At 52.8% G+C, this 17,474-nt stretch overlaps 1 protein-coding gene across 3 annotated transcripts; it reads right to left on the bottom strand.

The window, feature by feature from the left end:
• Positions 1-3,227: 3,227 nt before the first annotated feature.
• Positions 3,228-14,607, bottom strand: LOC111153750 (hypoxia up-regulated 1). 3 transcript variants are annotated; one of them, XM_022512956.1, is made up of 26 exons: positions 14,483-14,607; positions 13,521-13,618; positions 13,199-13,292; positions 12,943-13,021; positions 12,635-12,789; positions 12,440-12,516; positions 11,965-12,146; positions 11,631-11,746; positions 10,408-10,600; positions 10,062-10,196; positions 9,822-9,904; positions 9,567-9,699; positions 9,208-9,395; positions 8,894-9,032; positions 8,317-8,377; positions 8,094-8,173; positions 7,543-7,728; positions 7,224-7,396; positions 6,928-7,015; positions 6,690-6,812; positions 6,381-6,514; positions 6,164-6,248; positions 5,311-5,545; positions 5,173-5,220; positions 4,848-4,898; positions 3,228-4,715 (listed from the first exon to the last, which is right to left on the bottom strand). In XM_022512956.1, exons 2-26 carry the CDS (start codon positions 13,609-13,611, stop codon positions 4,651-4,653), a joined length of 2,994 nt encoding a protein of 997 aa, XP_022368664.1. In that variant the 5' UTR covers positions 13,612-13,618; positions 14,483-14,607; the 3' UTR covers positions 3,228-4,650. The 3 variants fall into 3 exon arrangements, with proteins under 3 accessions (XP_022368664.1, XP_022368663.1, XP_022368666.1); XM_022512955.1 differs by having other exon boundaries at positions 14,434-14,569; XM_022512958.1 differs by lacking the exon at positions 14,483-14,607 and adding an exon at positions 14,219-14,324.
• Between the last annotated feature and the right edge of the window lie 2,867 nt (positions 14,608-17,474).

Raw genomic sequence — 17,474 nt, 5'->3', positions numbered from 1 at the left:
TTACAATTCATGGATTAAGGACTGATTTCCTTAATAGAGTGAGAATCCTGAAAGGTCATTAAGACCAATAGAACCTAACAGAAAAAAGGGGCAAGAGGTAAGGAGCGATAGCTCACAGAGAAAGAAAATACAAGCAGCACTTAAGATGTTCAACCTCAATTCTAAAATAAAATCGAAGCCACTTTTTAATTTATCAGGTTGGCAAAATTAAAGTACTAATGTTGTGTTGGTTTTAGAAACCATGTAAGGCAGCGCCTGGGTGGCTCAGTCGGTTAAGCTGCTGCCTTTGGCTCAGGTCATGGTCCCAGGGTCCTGGGATCGAGCCCCACATTGAGCTCTTTGCTTAGCGGGGAGCTCTCTGCCTCTGCCCTCCACTCTGTCTGCTTGTTTTCTCTCTCTCCAAATAAATAAATAAATAAAATCTAAAAAAAAAGAAAGAAAGAAAGAAAGAAAGAAACCACGTGAGGTTGTCATCTTGCTTTAAAAAGAAAAATCAAAGCCAAATGATTTGTCTCAGGAATAGGTTACTACCTAGTTCCTAATTTGTTGGGACACGAAAACCCATGTCCTTAATCAATGAATGATGTTGCTTCCCATCCACAATGGCAAAGAATTAAAAGAAGGTGATACTTGAGAATTTAGATTAGGTTTCTCCATATCAATGCTATTGACATTTTGGGCGAGGTAATTCTTTGTGGTGGGAAGGGCTGTTTTCCGTGCAGGGTAGGAAGCTTGACAGCATTCTTGACATCTGTCCACTAGATACCAGTAGTATCTCTCCTCCTCTCCCCCCCATTTTGACAGCCCAGAATGTCTCCAAGCATTGCCAAAGGTCTTCTGGAAAATTGCCCCAATTGAGAACCACTGCCTTAAATTTTCCTACCTTCTAACCTAACCTAAGAGATCATGAAAACAACACTGAGCCCAAAGGTAGTCATTGTTACTTGCGATACTGAAAAGCAGAAACAGATGAAAGATTAACAGATGAAAGCAACAGATGAAAGATTAAGGAAACCATAGAATATCTATTCAATGTTTTACAGAGTTGTTAATAATGCCCATCTGATGATGGAAACTAGAGAACTCAAAATGTAAACTCAAAATGTAAAAATCAATCCTTCCAAAAGAATGGCTACTAAAAGCCCACTACTTTTATATTTAAGAATTGCTAATGGCATGCTTACAACATTAATTTAAAAATATATGCGGGGCGCCAGGGTGGCTCAGTGGGTTAAAGCCTCTGCCTTCGGCTCAGGTCATGATCCCAGTGTCCTGGGATCGAGCCCTGCACCGGGCTCTCTGCTCAGTGAGGAGCCTGCTTCCTCCTCTCTCTCTCTTCTGCCTGCCTCTTGCCTACTTGTGATCTCTGTCAAATAAATAAATAAAATCTTAAAAAAAATAAAAATAAAAATATATGTAAAATTACATACCGCTACAAGTTGAAAAACATAAAACCTGGACACAGAGATTTATAGCAGCTTTGTTCATGATTGGCAGAACCTGGAAAAGCAACCAAGATGTCTTTCATTAGGTGAATGGCTACACCATGGTGTATACAGACAACAGGGTATTATTCAGAGCTACAAAGAAATGAGCTGTCGAGCCATGAAGACATGGAGGAAATGCGTTTGCATGTTGCTAAGCAGAAGTAGCCAGTCTGAAAGGCTACAGGCTGTCTGACTCCAACTAGATGACATTCTGGAAAAGGCAAAACTATGGAGACAGCAAAAAGATCTGTGGTTGCCAGGAGCTGGAGGGGGAAGGGAGGGATGGACGAAGAGACTGAGTATGGAAGATATTTTGGGCAGTGGAACTACTCTATATGACACGTAACGGTGGGTACATATATTTTACATTTGTCCAAAACCGAAGAATGTACAATGTCAAGACTGAACCCTAACGTAAACTATACTCCGAGTGATGACAAAATCAATATAGGGTCATAGATTATTATGACTATACTACTCTGGTGGGGGATGGTGACAGTGGGGAGACTGTGCTTGTCTGGAGCCAGAGGGTATATGGGAAGTCTCTGTACTTTCTGCTCAATTTTGGTGTGAACTTGAAACTGCTCAAAAAGATAGTCTATTGAAGAAAAAAAAAAAAAAAAAGACTTCCAGGCTTAAAACTTGTCTGACCTGTTTAGCCTTTAGAGAAAAACATCTTAGATATGTGATTCATGACCGGAGTGATCTTCCTTTGGTAAAATATGGTTCCATCAAGACTGATGAACAACCTAAATTAGTTGTGCTGGTGAATTAATTGAGTGGTGAATGTCTAGCAACACCTTCTCCTATCAGAGCAGTTAACAGCGAGGGCTAACAGATCAGAATTAAGTTCAGACATAGCTGTGGGACTTAACACCTGATTGTTTGGGTCCGTAACTGAAACCTTTATGAACTGTCAACTGTCAACTTCTTACTTACTTACTTATTTAGTTAGCTAGCTAGTTAGTAAGTAGGCTCCACACTCAAGATGGAGCTTGAACTCACAACCCTGAGATGAAGAGTCTCATTGCTCTATTGACTGAGCCAGCCAGGAGCCCCATGAACTGTCAGTTTCTTATTTGCAAAATGGGGTTGTCATCTTAAAAAGTGATTGTCACCTAAAAAAGTCTGGGACATAGAGGTCCAAAAAATGTCAGCGGAAAAATAAAACCAGTTTTGTTTTCATGAAAAAACGAAACAACTTAATACATATGAATCTCAACTAAGTTCAAAATGTTAATATTGTGGTGGTACCAGTGTATGTAATGTTGAGATTCAAACTCCTCTTAAAATTTTTCTCTAATAAACATGGAACTGTCTATACTCAGGAAACAAACGTTTAAAAAATCACAGCACAGGGGTGCCTGGGTAGCTCAGTGGGTTAAGCTTCTGCCTTGGGCTCAGGTCATGATCTCAGGGTCCTGGGATCAAGCCCTGCATCGGGCTCTCTGCTCAGCAGGGAGTCTGCTTCCCCCTCTCTCTCTGCCTGTGATCTCTGTCAAATAAATAAATAAAATCTTTAAAAAAAAAAATCACAGCACAAGGGATGCCTGGGCAGCCCAGTTGATGAAGCTGCCTTCACCTCAGGTCGTGATCCCAGGGTCCTGGGATGGAGTCCTGCATCAGCCTTCTTGCTCAGCAGGGAGCCTGCTTCTCCCTCTGCCTGCTGCCCCCCACCGCCGTTTGTGCTGTCTGACAAATAAATTTTAAAAACTTTTTAAAAAGTCACGGCACAAAAACTGTAGAAAAGAATATTTTATTGAAACAGTTTCTCAATTAACAATGGACCAAAGTACAATTTGACTCAAACCTGTCCAACCAGCCTCAACCGCTAGTGAAAGAACTCAAACATACAGGACGGGGTGGGACCCTGCGGTCTTATTTCTGCCAATGTGGCAAAAAAAAAAATAAAAAAAAAAGGACAGAAGACAGACACAACCAGATTCCCCCTTACCCTGGGAGCTGGGTGGCAGCTGTGCCTCCTGCTCCATTCGGGATACGGAGGGTAGGCTCCCCAACATGGGCACGGTGGGTCAAGGGCCCCCATCTCAGCAGAGCAACTCAAGAAAGGCAGGCCAGCCCCTACCCCCTTCCGTCCCCCACAAGGCCTGTCGCGAAAAGGGCGAGGTGGCCTTTTTACATTCACACCACGGCCTCTCCTTTTCCCAGGGTCTTGGGATAGGGGCTCACAGTAGAAAGCACATTTTGGTCAGCCCAAGGGGCTAGGGGGCCAGGGAAAGGCTATGTCTGGGTGGGCAAAAGAGGAGAGAGCAGGGGGCCAAGAGTCATAGGGACATGGAGGGACAGGCTACTGGGCCAATGCAGACTCCGACAGTGCTCGCAGGAGGCGGGCATCCCACGCAGGCCGTTCCGCACACTCTCTTGTGCCCGAGAGCCCGCAAGTGGGAGCTCCGGTTTTTCACACATCTCTCCCACAGAGGTGGCTGGATTCCCTCCTTCGCTTTCTCCCTGCCTACTCTGGCCACCGGAGGGGGGAGTGGGGGGGGGGGGGTGCACAAGCAGGTGGGGATTAATCAAGCTTTGCTGCAGCCTGCCCGGATGGAAGGGCTTGGGCAGGAGGCAGACGGCTGCCTAACTTGCCACAGGAAGGCAAGGAAACCATGGGAAGAGGAGTCACTAGGGATGAGGCCTTTTAGGGAAAGACAAGACCGTGGAGAAGAAAAGAGCAGAGATAGGCACTCAGAAACCAGACCTGGTAACCAAGGCTCTGTAGACACTGGCCCCTGTAGGGCGGACTTCGTGGTGGAAGAGGGAGCAGGAAGGAGGACAGAGAAGACTGGAGACTCTCTAATATCCCAGGGCATCCCTCCCCCTGCCAGGTCCGTTGACCCCTCACGGTCAATCTCTCACCTACCCACAGGCAAAGAATTAAGACATAATAGTGATTTTTCCCAAATTAGGGCCTGGATGGGTAGGGAACCAGGGGTGGGATTAGGAAATCGAGCAATTTCAGTTTTTACCACAGAACCACTACAGAAGGAACTGGTGAGCTGTCCCTTCCGTCCCCTTCTCCACACCTCCGATCAAGGTGAGAGAAAAAGAACTGAAGCCTGTGAGGGCAGGAGCAACCCCTCCCCCGACCCTCGATGTTTAATAAATAGAGGAGGTAGGAGAAGGGGGCGGGATGAATGGGAACCGGGGGTTATAGTTCATCATTTTTCAAAGTTGGCTTCTGTCCTGTTGGCTGTTCCTTCTCTTCCGGTTCCGCTGGGAGTGGGGAAGAGCAAAGGGATGCCAGGAGGTGAAACCGAGGTGACCTGGCCCCATTCTGTGCATATCCCCCACCCGCCCCAGGACCTCCCAACCAGGCTTCCCAGGTGGCCCCAGTTCCACGCTCACCTGCTCCAGGACCTCCCAGCTCCAGAGGCTGAGCATCTGCCGGTTCAGATCCTGCTTTGGGGAAGGAAGAGGTTAGCCTCTGCAGAAGGGAGGAAGAGGCTAATGGAGGGGTTAGGAAACTTTTTCTGTAAAAAGCCAGACAGTAAATGTTTTAGGAGCTGTGGGCCACAGCTCTTTTGTGTGTGTGTATGTGTGTGTGTGTCTAATAACCTAAAAATGTAATGGTCTTTCACAGCTTGTGGACCTTCCAGAAACCAGCTGTGCCTGCCAGTGTGCCAACCCTTAGGTTAAGCAAAGTGATTCCCAATCATTTTCCCCAACTCACGAGTCTCTTTCTCAGGTTCTGAAATGGGCTTTGCGTCTTCAGTCTGGCCTGGAAGGAAACCAGGGGTAAAATGTAGTCCCAGGAAGGAGAGGCCTTCTTCCCGCCCAGTAGCACCCACAGCAGGCACCCTGCCCTCACCTGGTGGAGGGATGACCTTTTCCGCTTGGTCACTGGCATTGAGGGGAGGCTCTGCCTGGGTCCCGTTCTTGTCCTTGGGTCGGGGCCGGGGCTTGGTAAACTTGGCCTTATTGAGTAGATACTGCACCTCACGGTCCAGGGCCATCATCTTGGCCTCAATGTCTTTTGAGAGCAATACGGGCTTCTCTGTGGCGGGAAGTTTGGCCTGCTCGGCCATGGTCGCATTCTTCCAGGCCTGTAGGTGAGGACAGGACAAGCTGACAGCTAGCCCTGGAGCCCGCAGACATCTGTCCCAGATGAAATACACCCCAACCAGCCTCAGACTCTGCCCTCAGATCACAAACCAGTCCACTCTACCTGGCTGTCAGCCCCACAAGGGGAGGCAGGCTCCTCAAAATAGCATCCGAGGCTTTCTACAAAGGAGTCCCAAACTACACGCTTGGGGCTTACTTGGAACCGACTACAGCCGAACCTCTCGATTATTCCCTTGTCTCTGCGCTTCTAGAGCTCTGATTCAAAGACGTTCCCCACGCATCCAAAAGGGAAGTTTCTGCTTCCTGTGACCAGTCCTTCTCACCTCCCCGAACCCAGGCCCACTTGCTGAGTGCAGCTCAAGCCCCAGCTCCTCGGAGCTCTAACGTCATGGGAATGGGCTCTGCTGCTACTCCAGTCTGACAACTCGGGCATGGTCATGACCCTTGTTTGGGGCTAATCCGTCATGGCCCCTTCGCAATCAGCTGCGAGGCCAGGAGGCAGCGGCTGCTCAGTCTCCATCACTCAGCATCTCTCATGCTGCCTAGCTCGGACACCTTGCCAGGGCGAGGATCCCCATGAGAATTTACACCCGGATTACCCAGGTCTCGTTGATGACTTTCTCTAACGTTGTCATCTCCACCTCAGTGAAGATCTGATCCATCTCTGGGATGAGCCGGGCACCCCTGGAAGCCAGAAAGGAGATGGTGAGCCCAAGAGGAAGAGGGATCAGGGGTGTGCATGCGGGGCATGGGAAGCTGAAGGACACTGAGGCTCGGCAGGACTGAATTAGGAAGAAAAGCAAAAGGGCTGCTCACTTGAGGAACATGCTGGAATGGTTGAGGAGATTATCAAGGGCAGACAACCGTTCAGGCCACTTCTTGCGCTCTTCCACCCGAAAAAACAACCCATGGCATAGCTTCCTCAGTTCAGTCAGCTTCTCCTTCAGCATCTGAGGGATGCGGGGCGGGAGTGGGCAGAGGCGTTGAAAGGAGGAGAGGCCGGCCCTGCAGCCAGCCCTGCATCCCAATCACAGCTTCGCACCCCAGCTCTCCTCACCTTCTCTGACCCTGGAGAGAAAAACGAAGGCTCGCATCCCACCCACCATGTCCTGGGAGGCCACTTACCATGGTGGTGGCCCCAAAGCCCTCGTCCTCCAGCCAGGTGGAGGCCGCGCTGAGCCTCCCAGAGATCTCCTCACGCTGCTCCTCAGTGGACACTTCCTGGTACTCAGGCTGGTACAGTTTGTCCTAGGGAGGAGCACACAGGCCCAAGCATGCACCGAGCCCCTGAGGGCAAGGCTCACAGAGCCAGACCCTCCTCAGACACTGGGCCCAGGGCAGGCGTGCCTCCTAGCCTACCAACCTGGGTCTCAAAGATAAAAGCTTCCAAGCTGTTGGCAGCTTTTTCCCGTTCCTGCTTCTCTAGGTCTCGGAGTGTCAAGTCTTGGAGTCTGTGGGACAAAAAAGAATCAAGTATGAAGGAGAGAGGGGTCAGACACTTCTCCTTCCCAGGGGAGGGATTCCATACCCTGCCCACACTACACACACACACCCTGCCCACCCTACACACACACACACACCCTGCCCACCCTACACACACACACACACACGCACACGCACACGCACACGCACACGCACACACACAGAATTTCTACTCACTTTTTCGCTGAGCGGGCCAGCTCTTCCTCAGGTAAGTCAGGCAGGTCCAGGACCACCAGCTCCACCCCAATCTCCTCTACCATTCTCTGCTTCCGGGCAGGCTTCTGCTTCTTTTCTTCCTCTGGGGCTGGAGGAACACCCTCAGACCCTGTTTCCTTTTTCTCACTTGGCTTCTAGTGGGGAAAGAGAGGAGCATATCAGGAAAAGCTTAGGCCCTTCTATTCTCCACAGGAAGGGCTCTGGGGACAAGCAACAAGGCAGGCATCTATTCCCTTAGCCCCTGGGGCCACCCTGGCCTTATTCGGCGCCTGCAGCTCACCTGGGCCTCAGACTTTTCCTCATTTTCTTTTTCTGCAGCCTTTTCCTCCTCAGGGGCTGCATCCTCCTTGGGCTCAGCGGGTGGGGGCTGAGAAGTGTCTTCCGCGGGAGCCTCAGCCTCCTCCTTGAGCTCTGCCTGTTCCCCAGGCTCATCCTTGCTCCCCTCAGCAGGGCTTTCCTCCTCCTCCTGGGGAACAATCACAGACGCCCCCCCGCAGGAAACTGTCACTGTAGCAGAGCCTAAGGCCCAGCCATGCCACATCCCCCAGGCTTACGGCTGCCAGCACAGCGTGGGGGCAGACAGACGACTGGATGGCAACGGTGGCCTAGTCGGACAAAGGACAAGGGCTTGGAGAGGAGGGGAATGTGCCCTGGATTCCGAGCACAGGGGTCGCCTGGAGTCCAGAGGATGGTATGGTTCACTGGGCTGGGGAAGGGGTAGTCTAGCCAGTCCCAGGCAGCAGGAAAGCCCACCCCAATCCCTGCCTCCGCTGCCACTCCTCGGGCACATGATCCCTCCCCTGAGCTCCCCTGGCTCCATGCTGGCCTCACCTGGACCGCGTCTGTACCGTTCTCTTTAGTGTCTGCCGTTGTGCCCCCTCCAAACAGGCTAGAGATGGTGTTGCCGAGTTCTGTGAGGAAGAAAGCCCCAAAACTCAAAAGGGCCACAGCAGTGACGCCACCTCACCCAAGGGCAAGGCCTGCCCTCCCCCAACGCATACAAGCACCGCCTCCCTCACACACGCGCGCGCACACACGCACACGCTCATCTTACTGGTCAGGGTGGATTCCTCCTCGGGGCTGTCCTCCACCAGGGTCTCAAACACAGACTCCACCTGAAAACAGGGTGAAGAAACACACACGCTAAGCCACCTTTCCCCTGGAAATATCCTGTCACTGTGGGCATCTACTCACGCGCATCCGGGTGACTTACGGTGCTGGCCTAGTCCCTCAGCAGCCTCCTTCTACCAGCTCCTGAGCCAAGTCACCTCTGCCCCCTTTGATTATGGGCCCTCTGAAGACAGACTCCTAGCTCCTTTCCCGAGCCCTGCACTTCTCTACTGGACAACAGAATGGACCATTATTTCCCACAGTGTGTTTTAAAAGATATTAACCCCAGACCTACTCTTTGAGAATGACTTACGTAGCCATCTATAGTTCCTGAACTTTACAACACTCATAAGCACTCATAGACCCTGAAAACACCACAGCAGATCCCTGGTTAGCCGTGTTTAGAGGCAAGACTTTTCCATTTCCCAAACTCTTCTTGTTTCTTATGTTCTAATACCATGTGGAGGAACCACTCTGGGAAGGCTGCTTGGCCTGTACCCAGGGCCTCCTTCTGCTCTCACCCTGATGAGGCTGAGCACGCCGCTCTCATCCAGGTTGAAGTGAGCCTTGATGCCCTTGGACTCGTGGTCGGGATACTTCTTGAAGCTCTCGCCCACACCTTTTAGCTTCACCGTGGTCAAATTCTGGGAGCCGAAGACCCTGGTTGGGGGACGAGAGAGCCATTCCAGGGAGCTCACCCAGCTTGCTTCCTCCAGCTCCAGATTATGTAGCTTCCCAGCATGAAATATCTCCCCTTTCCTCCCAGAAGATGCCTGCTGCCCGCGTCAGCCCTGTGGCCCCAGATCCTCCCTCCCATCCTGACCACCTCCCTCACCGAAGATCCTCGGACCCCAGGAAGCCCAGGTCGCCATAGTTGATGTGAAAGTTGAAGTCGTGGTTGTAGCGGTTAAAGGTGATGACTTTGCGTTGAGGGTAGGGCCCCATTCGGGAGAAGAGAACACGCTTATTGTGCTTCAGGCTGCGAACCCCAGGCTCCTCCTCCACCTCCCTCGTGAACTCCACCTACACAGCAGGCAGAGAGGAGGCACACTGGAGAGCGGGAGCACGTCGGGGGTAAGGGTACGCAGAGAATGTCAGCGGGCAGAGAAACAAGGGAACAGGCTAGAGCAGACAGAGGGAGCGTGCTCAGTGAGATAAAGGGAGCTTGTCACCTGATCAGACGGGCCCACTCACCAGGATGGGGTAGAGGACCGCATCTCGGACTACAAATGGCTTCACCTTGAAGGCTTTGCTGAGCGCGGCTGCCTGGTACACGGCCCCCATGGCAGCTGCTTCGTCTGCGTTGATGTTCTTCCCTAGTTCCTCCCTGTGGAAGTCCCGGGCTTCAGCACGTCATCTCTGGAGCAGCCACCCTGGACGCCCTCTCCTCAGCCCTGCAGCCGCCCAGCCCTGGAGCCCCAGCCCCACTGCCTCAAACCCCACACTCACTTGCCCACAGCCTTCAGCAGCACCTCCTGAACTTTAGGGACCCGAGTGGCCCCGCCGACCAGGATCACCTGCTCGATCTCATCCTGCAGAGAAAGAATGGGACACACAACAGCTGGGTCTTAGACCTCCTCCTCAGCGCTGACTTGTTCCTTAACACTCCTGCCCACTCCTGCCCGCCAACCTGTCACCCTCTCTACCACCCGCCTCTCCACCCCAGGCCCACGCCTGACTCCCCCTCACCAAATTCATCTCAGCGCTCTGGAGGGCCTGCTCTACGGGCCCAGGTACTCGCTCAAATAAGTCTGCACAGAGCTCTTCAAACTCCACTCGGGTCACTTTCGCTTTGAAGTCCACATCGTCCATCAGGCCCTCGATCTGGGGGAGGATGAGGCATGTCAGAGTTCCCACCCAGGTCCTCCTCTGGCTGGGCAGGCCAGAAACCGAGGGACTGGGACTTTGAGGGGAGGGCAGGAGGCTGAGGAAGAAGGGATGGGCCACACCACACGCCAGCGGCCTAGCTCGGGCGGCTGGGGTCCTCTCCCCTCGGGCGGGGAATATTTTCCCTCAAGTAGCCACGTGCAGGCACCTGTGCCATGTGATCAGCGTTGGCACTCAGGACGGTTTTGAGTCGATTCGCCTCCCGCAGCAGCTTGGCCATCGCACGGGGGTTCTCCCGTACGTCCTTTGCTCTCTGGCCCTTGCGCTGTTCATTAAAAAGCTTAGCCAGGTGCTCACGCAGCCGGAGCTCCATCTCCAGGCCCCCCAGGGTACGGTCAAATCTGTTCAGGAAACAGTGAGAGAGAAAAGTGTGAGGAATACACAGGGTCCCTGACTCTTGCTCCACGTACGTGGCTGACGCCTCAGTGACAGTTCGCCTCCTCCTCCAGTCCGCTATATTTACCGGGCGTCAAGTATGTGCTGGTCTCAGGGCATGCGACTGAGAGAAAAAAGCCAGGGTCCCTGCGGCTAAGGAGTTTACAATCTAGCACTGAACAAACACACGAACGTGAAGCATGTACCACCCCGTGAGTTATGAGGGACAGACAAGCAACAGTGTCAGAAGACGGAAAAGGGAAGTGTTGCCTACTTGATGTCAGGGAAGGTTCTGTGGAGATGTGAAAATTGAGCTGCAATCTGAAGGATGAGTGGAGGTAACGAGGTGAAGAAAAGGGAAAACTGGAGAGATGGGGAACAGTACCCAAAAGGACGCACGGTGGGAGCCAGCCCAGTACGTTCCCAAGGAGAGCTGGCGCGGCTGCTGCTCAAAGAGCAAGGGGCTCTGGGGAGAGACAAGTGGGAGGAGCCAGGGCTCCCACAGGCTAACGTAAAAGGTATGAGGCTTTTTTTTAAAGAAACAGATTATAATCAGGTCAGCATTTTGAAAAGAACCCTCTGGCTGCAATGTGGAGAAAAAACTGGAAGAAGGCCGCACTGGAGGCAAGGAGACCTTTCCTAACCCTGCAGGTCAGAGATGATGGTAGCCTGGACTCAAGCGCTGGCAGGAGAGCTGGCCAGAAAGGAATGGGTTTGAAAGAGAAGACAATGTTGTCAACAAGTACGCCAAAAAAGACAAGAACAGCGAAACGACTGCATGTGGTCTACGGGTTTCCTTAGAAGCTGCTCAAGAAGGTCCCTTCCTTTCAAAATTCCCAAACCGTCCTCCTCCCGCCCCGTCTTCCCCTGGTTCTTCCAAGAGGTACCCCGTGATGGTCAATACTTCAGGAGAGAATTCGTGCAGGAAAATGAGGCGGCTGCCACTCTGAGAAGCCCCGACCCGAGGGTGTCTCAGCGAGCCCAGCACCGACTTACCCCACACCCCGGACCTGCAGCTGCGGCTGCATCCCCGCTTCCTTGGTCTTCACTGTCTGGTAGGTCACGATGGTGCACACAGTGCTGCCAGAGCCCATGTCGTAGAACATGACGTTCTGCAGAGACACCAAGACAACGGTCACGGGAACCTCACCTAACTCCAGCCGCTACACCCACTCTCCACTCGCTGAAAAGCTCCGAGAGCGTCCGAGAGGGCCATTCTCTTGCTTCATCCTGGCAAGGGCCAGCCATGCGCACGAGATGCCAAACACGCCGAGTGGCCTCCATCCTCAGAACCAGCCACCCTCTGGCCGGAAGTTCCTCCCTGGCTCACCTGGGCGGTGGTGTTGATATCTTTCCGGCGGAAGACCCCATAGCTGAGGGCCGTGGCGGTGTTGTCGTTGATGAGCTGGAGCACTTTGAGACCGGCCATGCGTGCAGCCTGCAGCACGGCCCGGCGCTCAGCCTGATTGAAGAAGGCCGGCACCGTGATCACCGCGTCTTTGATGGGCTGCTCTACAGAGGACAACAGAACGGGGCTCCCACCAGCTCCACGCCTTGGATGACACTTTCCTAGTGTTGGCGTTATTGGCATTTTGGGCCAAATAACTCTCTGCTCTGTGCGACTGTCCTGCGCATTGTAGGACGTTTGGCAGCGTCCCCGGCCCAGCAGATGCCAGGAGCAGCTCCCCAGATAACCAAAGCGAAGATATCTTCTAACACTGCTCAAGGTTCCCTGGGAGGCAAAGCTGCCCCGCTAGGAGACCCTAGGGAACCTGGCCACCACCGGCCCCACCTTAGCTACTCACCAGCAAAATCCTCAGCCAGGGAACGGGAGTAGTTGAGAACCATGCCAAGCACCTCTTCAGGTGAGAACTGTAGCTGCCTGGGGGAAAGTGGGTAGTTAGAGGCAAGGACAGCCAGACATTAAGGCCAGGACAACTGTGAGCACTAGAGGAGCCCATCGGCCCTGCTGAGCCCGCCGTCCCCAGCAGAGCACTCACGGGCTGATCTGGAAGTGCACGGTCTGCCTCTGTGGGTCGAAGCCTAGCTCATGCTCTGGAAAATGAGCTCTGTAAAGGGCCACGTGGGGGTTTCCCTCCTGCTTCCCCAGGAGGTGCTGGAAGTAACGCAGTGTCGCCTTTGGATTCTTGATGGCCTGAGAGGAGGTAAAATGGAATAGAGTATGAGGCTCCCGAGCCCACCATCACCTACCTCTCACATCAGAGGTCGATAAGGGCTCAGGCTCTGGCATCTGTCATCTCCTCCCCTCTGCCCACCACTCTGGGAAGGGGTGGGCTGCTAAGCTCACCATGCTTGCTGCACTGTCTCCAAAGAATCTTTCGTTTTCTTTCAGGGTCACAGTCACTGGGGTTTTCCTCCTGGATTCCCTGAAGAGAGGAGACGCAGAGCCCAGGTGCCTATAGCAGGGTGTGGACTCAGGAGCCCCAACACCCCAAATACAACCACTCAGACACTGGACTGTTGGGGGCCCTAGGAAGCATACACACTGGCTTGGAGCACAGACTCCCCTATTTCCCCACCCCGGACACTGGGATGGCCCTCACTTGTTCAAGACAATTTCCATGGGCACTCCGGGTTTGACGATGGCCACCTTCATCGACTCGCTGCCCAGGTCTACAGACATCACAGCCAGTGTGTCTGCAAAGGAAACAGATTTGTCAATTCTCCCCTCCTCCCCCACATTCTTGAGTCCCCTCTAACCAAAGGACACCTCTCTCCACAGGAAAGGTAAAAAAGTGAAAAGATAAAGGACTGAATTCAGCAACTCCAGTCCAGAGGCTTCCAACCAGAAGCTCCCCTCCCACCATGGATCATTCATCATTCACTCATTTATTCTTCTTCTGAGCCTGCTCCTGGGGTACACACCACTCAGTGCCAACAGGTCGGCCAAGAGCACAGCCATCACAGCCCAACAGGCTAGCCTCCGCGGCCTCTGCCTCCTGATGGTGGCTGCCATTGTGCCTCTGAGGGAGGAGAAAAACAACACTTGTAACCGGATGCCCTGTGTGAAGAAGACAGAACCTCATCCCAGAACAGAGAAGCTTTAAGATTCATACTGCACGGTCTCCCCGGGGCTGAGTAGCCTACATCCCCCTCCTCTCCCTTCTGATAATGACCGGGGACTCTAACCACACAAAGGGTCCTGGGCTCCATCCAGTACATCCCTAAACGAGGAAGGTACCAGGACGGAAGAAAGGAGACCAGAACCTTCCGTCCACTGCATAGGCTATAACCGGCGCACCCTAGCCCTGCCCCTGCTGTCAGACACCTGGGGGGAGACCAGGGATCTCCGCCCAGGGCTCAACTACCTCCCTACACTGGAGCTCCCCCGCTGGCTGGGGAAAGCCAGGCAGGGCCTGGACGGGAACTGAGAGGTGGTGACGTTGGAGGACGCTGGGATGTTAGAAGGGCCTGTCTCCTCGGTATCCCTTTGGGGTGTCCCGCCCCGCCCCCCGTTCTCCATCCCAACCCCCGGCCCCGCTGCCTACACAGACGCCGTGCCAGGAGCGCTAAGATTCTTCGTCGGGCGGGCACCGAGTCCCCCGAGTTCACCTAAGCCTCACCTGGCGAAGGCGGCGGCTCCCACTCCCGGAAACGCGGCCCGGCCCACCTCTAAGACGTGGGGGCGCCCCAGGGACCGAGCTTCGGGGCCAAGCGCACCGGCGTCCGTGCGGCCCTCGCTCCGGCTACCGACCCGCCCCCGGAGCTAGCACGTTGCCTCCTCCCGGAGGGGTGGCCCGCTCCCATCGCCATCCCCACCCCACCCCCAACCGCTTGCCTGCGCTCCTGCGGCCCCAGCTCTGGGACAAACGCGGCGGCGGACGTACCCACGAGGCCGGCAGCGCGCCCCCAAACCCGCGCCCTTCACAACTCCCCTCCGTTTGCAAACTGTTACATTAGCCACCAATCTCTCGGCGGCGTCTCGCGCACCAGCCGGCCCCGGACGCGGCGCGCGCTCATTGGAGCCTCCGCCGCCCGGCCCTGCGCCGCGCGCCCGGCCCCGCCCCCACCGCCCCGGCGCGCGCTCCCATTGGGCCACGTCCTACGCCCGCCCCCTCCTCCGTCGCAGGCTCGGGCCTCGGAGGCCGCGTAGGGGCCAGTCCGCCAGTTGGGGGAAAAACCGCCCACGCCGGCTGGGGATTGGACCACGTCACGGGGCCCGGCATCCGCCCCCGTGCGCTCCCGGACCTTTCCGGCCTCGGCGCTGGGTACCCGACTGCCGGGGTCGGGAATGACCCGAGGCCGGTGCGAGTGGGCGCACGGACAGTCCCGCAGTCGGCCCCCTTCCTCCGGTCACCTGGGGAGCCCCGGCCGAGGAGTGGGAGTGACCCGCATCCCCTCTGTAGCCACGCGGAAGAGGCGCTCGCTTGCTGGTTGGTATTGAACTGCTCTAGGCTTTGGATAGAAATCAGAATGGCTGCGCTACAGGCTTAGTTCACCCCGCCCCGTTTCACCGATGACACTAAAGCCACCAGAAGAGATGATGGTCGCTAGCGGGACGGAGATGACGCTTGTTATCAGTGGCAGACTTTGGCCTGGACTCCTTACTCTAAGCTCCATTTTTATGAAACGGAATATTCCAGAATGCAAAACGCTGAGGCTGTAATTGGGCGTAAAGTCACCACCTCATGTTTTCATTCCATTAAATCTTAGGTGGCTTCCCTTCTCTTTTCCTCCTTCTGTCCGAATTAAAGTACCTCAGACAGGTATTTGGCGCTTCTCCCTCCCTCCTCTGTATTTTTACAGCCCCATGGAAGTGTGCACAGTCCTTGGAAAGCGCCCCGCCCCCCGTTTTATTGACATGAGCTCAAATTTCTTAAATGTGGAAAATGGATCTCCTGTCTCCTCCCTCTCCTGAAATCGACTCCAGGGCTCCCTTCACAGGGCTCCCTTCTCCTTAAAGGCCCTGGCCGTAACTTCCATGGCTTGTTTAAGGAACTCTTACCTGTTCTTTCCCTACATTTTTCATGATGCTAAGGGGGACAGAGGAGTCAGGTTTCTATGCTTAGAAGATAAACCAACTGGCAGTACCAGGGAGAAGTCGATTTTTTAAAAATTTGTGGGTTGTTCAGTCTTCATATGGAGACCTTGGTAGAAACAAGGAGGAATAAATTCCTTTTATACCATCCTCAACCTCATCTCTGGAGCTATCTGCTGTTATCAGTGTGGTGTGTAACGTTCCAGGCCTATTCTGTGCATTTATTTCCATAGGTATCTTGAAAGATGTGGCTTTTGCGTTTTTGTAAATGATAGAATGTTATAGAATTAGATTGTTTGCAACCTGCTTTCTTCTTCTTTTTTTGTAACTAAGAACAAATCGTGAGGATTTTCCATATCTGTTTGTAAAGATTCACCTCATGGTTTACTGCTGTAGAACATTCCACAGCATGGGGCTTGGTTAGCCACAGTGATGGAAACATACGTTGTCATTTCAGTCCCACTAAGAAAGATTTTGTATCTGTATGACTGACTCTACTTTTGGGTAGCTATGTAGGACAGTAGATTCTTTCCATCCATTTCTTTCTTTTTAAAAATTTTATTTATTTATTTTAAAAGATTTTATTTACCTAAATTTGAGAGCGAGGGAGAGCACAAGCAGGATGAAGAGCAGAGCCCGATGTGGGACTCAATACTGGGACTCCAGGATTATGACCTGAGCCAAAGGCAGACGCTTAACCAGCTTAGCCACCCAGGTGCCCCTCTTTCCATCTGTTTTAAACAGATTTTGCATTTTTAAGATTTACTGGGCCTTTGTCGCATATAAGCACAGTACCCGGTATGGGATCCCACAGATGGGGATGACCATGTCCTTGCTTTTGGAAGTCACAGTCTGTTGGGAAACAAATAGGTTTATGGTTTCAATGCACTTACTAAAAACCTATTGAATGGCTGCAAATTGGGAAAGCAGAAAGATTAGTGTGCCCTGCTCCTGAGCTCCCATCCCCAGAATATCCTTGGTGGGAGCACAGGTTTGCTGCAGTGATGGTTTTCGACCTGGGAATTTGCCCCTTCAGAGATGTAGCAGGTGCAAGTCCTCTGGGGAGTCACCTATTTTGTCCTCTGAACAGAGGGGAGAAGTGTTTCACAAGGACATGTCATAAAACAGTGGGAACGTTTAAAAGTAAAACACCTGATTTAATTTAAAACACCAATTTAATTTAGATTGACCAAAGCAGCCGAATTCGCTAGTTCTTGTTTAGAATAACTTGTTAATAACATTTGAGGACTACATCCCTTCCCCCACGCTGAGCAGAAACCCACAAGATGCCACCTTGCAGAACATACACCAAACTGACAGAAGACAGGAGCCCCCAATTTCGCTTTAGATATAAAGTTTAAAACCAGGCAAAACTAAGCTATGGTGATATAAGTGGAGATGGTTCTCATTTTGTGGGGTGGTAGTGTTTAGAAGAGGGCATAACAGGTTTCTTGGGGTCTTGGCAGTGCTGTTTGCAATGGCTTTGTGAAAATTTAATGGGCTGTTTTATGTACGCTTTTCCATGTATATGTTGTACTTCAATAAAAATTTTAAAAATAGGGTGCCTTGGGGTGCCTGGGTGGCTCAGTGGGTTAAAGCCTCTGCCTTCGGCTCGGGTCATGATCCCAGGATCCTGCCCACATCGGGCTCTCTGCTCAGCGGGGACCCTGCTTCCTCCTCTCTCTCTCTCTGCCTGCCTCTCAGCCTACTTGTGATCTCTGTCTGTCAAATAAATAAATAAAATCTTAAAAAAAAAAAAAAATAGGGTGCCTGGGTGGCTCAGTGGGTTAAGCCTCTGCCTTCAGCTCAGGTCATGATCTCAGGGTCCTGGGATTGAGCAC

The sequence above is a fragment of the Enhydra lutris genome, unplaced genomic scaffold (genome assembly GCF_002288905.1).
Source record: "Enhydra lutris kenyoni isolate GAN:26980312 unplaced genomic scaffold, ASM228890v2 scaffoldscaffold34, whole genome shotgun sequence".
Lineage (NCBI taxonomy): Eukaryota > Metazoa > Chordata > Mammalia > Carnivora > Mustelidae > Enhydra > Enhydra lutris.
This window is presented reverse-complemented; position numbering and strand designations above follow the sequence as displayed.

What these genes read in the sequence shown, in the direction of transcription:
- LOC111153750 (XM_022512956.1), bottom strand. Translation starts at nt 13,611, where the DNA reads ATGGCAGCCACCATCAGGAGGCAGAGGCCGCGGAGGCTAGCCTGTTGG. An exon ending in CGACCTGTTGGCACTGAGTG is followed by an intron (nt 13,293 to 13,520) that starts GTGTGTACCCCA and finishes TTTCCTTTGCAG; the next exon opens with ACACACTGGCTGTGATGTCT. An exon ending in CATTCCAGCATGTTCCTCAA is followed by an intron (nt 6,249 to 6,380) that starts GTGAGCAGCCCT and finishes TCTGGCTTCCAG; the next exon opens with GGGTGCCCGGCTCATCCCAG.